This window comes from Salvelinus sp. IW2-2015, unplaced genomic scaffold (genome assembly GCF_002910315.2).
Source record: "Salvelinus sp. IW2-2015 unplaced genomic scaffold, ASM291031v2 Un_scaffold1883, whole genome shotgun sequence".
NCBI classification, from domain to species: Eukaryota; Metazoa; Chordata; class Actinopteri; order Salmoniformes; family Salmonidae; genus Salvelinus; species Salvelinus sp. IW2-2015.
In genome coordinates, this window is record NW_019943245.1 from 63,493 (window position 1) to 68,198 (window position 4,706).

Sequence of the window (4,706 nt, forward strand, 5' to 3'; positions counted from 1 at the left end):
CTCTGCGAACCAGCCGAGCGCACCACTGTGGCGAAAGCAGCGCACCACTCTCGCGAACAGCAGCGCACCATCTGCCGGAACAGCAGGCGCATCCATCTTGCGAATCAGCAGAGCCAGCTGCGACCCACGCGTGCTGCGAACAGCAGCGCACCACTGCGCGACGGCTCTGCGCAACCGCACGCACGCGACCAGGCAATCTGCGCGACCAGCGGCCAGCGCCGAAAGCCCACCCTCTGTCGCGAACAGCAGCGCACCGATCTGCGCGAACAGCAGCGCCCACTCTGCGCGAACAGCAGCGCACCCACTCTGCGCGATACGCAGCGCACCCACTCTGCGCGCACAGCAACGCACCCCACCCTTTTTCTCTCTGCGCGACCGGACAGCGAGGCGGCACCACTCCTTGTCTGTCCGGCGCAAGAGTTGGGGTAGAGGGCAGGCAAGCTGGGCGTCCACCTCGGGCGACAAGCAGCGGCAGAGACTTCGGGGACGTTCGACGCGCAGTGCTGGGTTCGCTGTAGGTGGTGCGCTGGGGCTTGGTTCACAGAGTGGTGCGTGCTTGCTGTTTCGCAAACAGCCAGCGCACCGCACTCTGGCAGGAGCAGGAGAAAGTACAGTTAGAGCTGCAGTCCATGCTGCATACTCGCCGTGCGCGAGACAGCAGCGCACCATGGTGCTGCACAGACAGCGGCACCGATATGCGCTGCGGCAACATGCTCAGTCGCGCAGCTAGACGGTGCCGGAGATGCACGGAGCCGCGTGACTCTTGCGCAACAGGTGCGACCTCGAGCTAGAGCTTGTCGGGCTGAACAGGCACGAGCGCACACTCTGGGCGATAGAGCTGCAGCTGACCACTCGTCGCGAAGAGAAGCTGAGCGTCACCTGTCGCGCTGCTGTATCGACAGCCACAGGCGGGTACCTACTTGCTCGCTGTGCAATCGTTAACAGCGCCACCATGCAGCTCTAGCGAATCAGGCAGGCGCTAGCACGCTCTCGTCGAACAGCTAGCATCCCAGCCTTGGCGCAGAAGAGAGTGCGCGCACCATAGCTCGCCTGCGCGATCAGCAGCGCAAGCGACGTGGTGACGCTGCTGTTCGCCATGGCGAAACAGCTGGTGCGCTGGCATCCAGTCTGCTGAACAGCATAGCGCACCAGCTAGTGGCTGGACGCAGCTGCGCACCATAGACTTTCGCTAGAGTCGCGAACAGCACGCGCACCCACTCGCTGTGCGCTGAAGTTATCATGCAGCGCAGAGTCCTACGTGTGCGTCTGGTGCACGTTTCACGAGTCGCGTGCGCCTGAGCTTGTTCGCAGATGGAATCGAGTGCGGCTGCATGCGTCATCGCACGCCACTAGTGGTGCGTGCGTAGACTAGATCACGGACGCACCGTCCTGACGGAACGAGTGCAGCGGTCGCGGCATACGTCCTTTGCGAACATGCAGCGCACCCACTTGCAACAGCAGCGCAACGCACTTCTGCCGGACACAGCAGCGACACCACTCTGCGAAGGGAGAGGGCTTCGCGCACGCCGACTCTCGGTGCGTCGTATTCAGCCACGCGCGCGGCACTCTGCCTGCGGAACGAGGCAGCTTTGCACCATTTCTTCTCGGGAGGCGTCGAAGAGCTAGGGCAGCGGGCCGGGGCATTGTCTTGCGCGGGGACACGCAGCGCGCCAGGCTCTGCGCGCAGATTGACAGGCTTATGGCGGCACCACTTTTGGGCTTGTTCCGGCGAAGCAGAGGGAGTGGCGAAGCGCACCTAGCCTGGGGCTTGCGCGTTACAGGGTCAGCGCACCACTCTGGCGCTGAACAGACAGCGGCACCAAAGCTTCTGCGGCCGAACGAGCGCAGTCGCGACCACTTGCTTGGCGTATCGAAGCCAGAGAGCAGGGAGCGTGCGTGCTGGACTTACAGGTTAGCCGGCACCACTCTGCGCGAACGAGCAGCGCATCGACCTAGTAGAGCGCTGGGAAGATACGAGCGCATGCTGTTCGGCAGGACATGCATGGGTGCGGCCTGACATGCAGTTCCGACGGGCCAGATGGTGCGCCTGCTTGCACCAGGGTCGCGCTGCGCGAGCCACGAGCACGGACTACGTCTGCGGCGGGATAGGGAGCAGCTGCACGGGATCGGCTGCTGCGGCGAACAGCAGCGCACGGACTGGCTGCGTTGAAACGGCGCCGGCAGGGACTCTTGGGCGCGAACAGCAGCGCACTTTACTCGCCTGGCGCGAACAGAGGCACACTGTCGGCTTGTGTTCTCCTGCCTCGACGCGCTGACGCGCTGCCCACTCCTGCGCGATTAGGGCGGTCAAGCGCACCACTTCTGCGCGTTAACAGCCAGCCACCACTCTGCGCGCTACAGGCCAAGCGGACGGACAAGTCTGCCGTTTGAGAGCAGCGACCTACTCCTGCTGTAACAGGGTTCCGGGCAGCTTTGCACCACTCTGCGAACAGGCTTAGTCGCACCTAACTTTTCTGCGAACAGCAAGCGCTACCTGCGTACAGGCTTGACGCACTTCAGACTAGGTCTTGGCGCACGACTAGCTAGCGCACCATCTGGTCGACAGCAAGCGCGCACAACTCTTGCGAAAGCAGCGCGAGGCTTCTCACTAACCCCTGCTTGTAACGCAGGGCAGTGTACTACTTCTGCGAAACAGCAGCGCACCCACTATCTGCCGTAACAAGCAGCGCACGCACTCTGTTGAACAGCAGGACTTCGGCGGCTGTGAACGCGGAGCGGCACCACTTCGTAGCGCGATGTCGCGCCATCTACTGTCGATACAGCAGCGCACCATTTCTCTTGCTGTAACGCAGCGCACATCCTAACGTGGAGGACGCCTTAAGCGCATCCGACTCTCGTGAATGCATGCAAGCGTCAATTTCACCAGATCACCTTGCGACAGCAGCTGCCCACTGCTCGTGGATTGCAGCGCTTATTACTCTTGCGCGTATCAGCAGACATAGTGAAGAAGCCTTTATTTAACTTCACTGTCTATCAGGAGCACTGTAGTTAAATTTTTTAAATTCTCTGGTTGTCGTGATTTTTCACGCGACACTTTTCATTCTCGGGGATTACGTTCAAGTTTTTGAGGGTAGGAAAGTAAGCTGCGCCTGTGGACCAGGGGGTAATAGGTACCTTGGAGGCTTCGGCTGCATTTTAGTGATGATGGACCCTTCCAGTAGGAATGTACAGGCAGTCATAGTTAGTTTTTGGTATCTTATCTGTTCTGAGTACAGCACCACTCTGTCTAGAATCGCTTATAATAGTGCAGAGTGATAGTTGAGGTTGACTCTGGATCATAACCTAATGTCTCTTGCTTCACTATATACTTCCAACGGGACATTATTCAGTTGGATCTCGGGGGCTACTGTTGATGTGTTTGTATCTAGTTTCAGGGGAGACACTACAACCCTTCATGTGAGGTAGAAATGTGAGAGAGAGAGATGGGAAGGAGCTTTACCTTGGATGGCAAGAGATTTGAGCTAGTTGACCGTATGCAATGGGGGAAACTCACCTAATATGCCTCATCGGTGTATATATAATGGGCACCTCAGTCGTAGATGCAGACTCTCTTTGAGTTGTTGCTGGCTGGGCTCTTGGGTGTGAACAGTGGGCCTCTGGATCTGAGCTGGGAACAGTGGCTCTGGGATTGGGTGTGAACAGTGGCTTGGATTGAGCTGGGAACAGTGGCTTCTGGGATCTAGAGCTGGGCGGGCGTGGGGCTCTCTCACACAGAAAGGGTGTTTTGATAAACTTCATTGCCACGGGCCAGCAACAGATTTGTGTAGCTAATATGGTGGACGTAAAGACTCCAGCCCACTGAGCCAGAGAGTAAACAGCCAGGCTGACGCTATATCTATGAAACTCTGCGTGTGATGGGCAAGGCATCTGAGTTCTCCCTGTGCTCCGAGTCACTGACTGCTCTTTRCATCCAACTCAAGCATGTCATGAGGATTCTGGGCAAGACTGAGCGCCACTACTGACTGACTCTCTGTCGCACGTGAGTCAGCTGACCTCGGGAACAGACGGAGGGAACTCTGGGGAGCCGTTTGAAATGCCACTTGTCATTGCTTACAACAGCTTTTATTAGTTAGTACCATTAGACAACGTGCCAGACAATTTCATTACAATATCAGTCCCCACAGGTGTTGAGGCTCGTGGTGTTCTTTCGTTTTCTAACACAGCATAGAATTAAGCACTCGTCTGTCTATCTGTTTTTGCTGTCTTGCCAACTTCTATGGCCAATGACAACAAGCATAGGAGTTGGCAAGACGGCACAAATAGAGCTGGGACTAGAAGCAGTAGCAGTAGCAGTGGGGAAAAAAAGACAGTGAGTTTATTAAATGTATTCTTGCTATGCATAAGCTGTAAACAATAAAGGATTTTAAAATGTTTCCACTACATGAGAGTGCCTCAATTACTTCTGGAAGTTTGGTTGTGCAAAGGCAGTCAACATCCATCTATCAAGCATTAATTTATTTTATTTCTACAATATTTCATCCCCTTGATTTACAACTTTAACCACAAAAAAACACTCCTCTCCTGTGGCTCCACAGTGATAACATGTTTGTTTCGTTTTGTTAGCTTTTGCTTTCACTAATAAATTGGTTGAAATGGAATCAAATGATCTGTTTCTGTCTTCAGTCCTTTTTAAATAGGATAGATGGTCCCTATGGGCTACAGTATAGATTGAATGTGATAGTCTG

The 4,706-nt window shown here is 55.8% G+C and overlaps 1 protein-coding gene across 1 annotated transcript in view; it reads right to left on the reverse strand.

Moving 5' to 3' along the window:
* Positions 1–960: 960 nt before the first annotated feature.
* LOC139024791 (mucin-2-like) overlaps positions 961–4,706 on the reverse strand; it is a 37,575-nt gene continuing 33,829 nt past the window's right edge. The window contains exons 4-6 of the mRNA XM_070439732.1: positions 2,019–2,189; positions 1,472–1,756; positions 961–1,128 (exon numbers count right to left, since the gene is read on the reverse strand). Coding sequence (XP_070295833.1) covers positions 961–1,128; positions 1,472–1,756; positions 2,019–2,189 — 624 coding nt within the window. The remainder of the gene's footprint in view (positions 1,129–1,471; positions 1,757–2,018; positions 2,190–4,706) is intronic.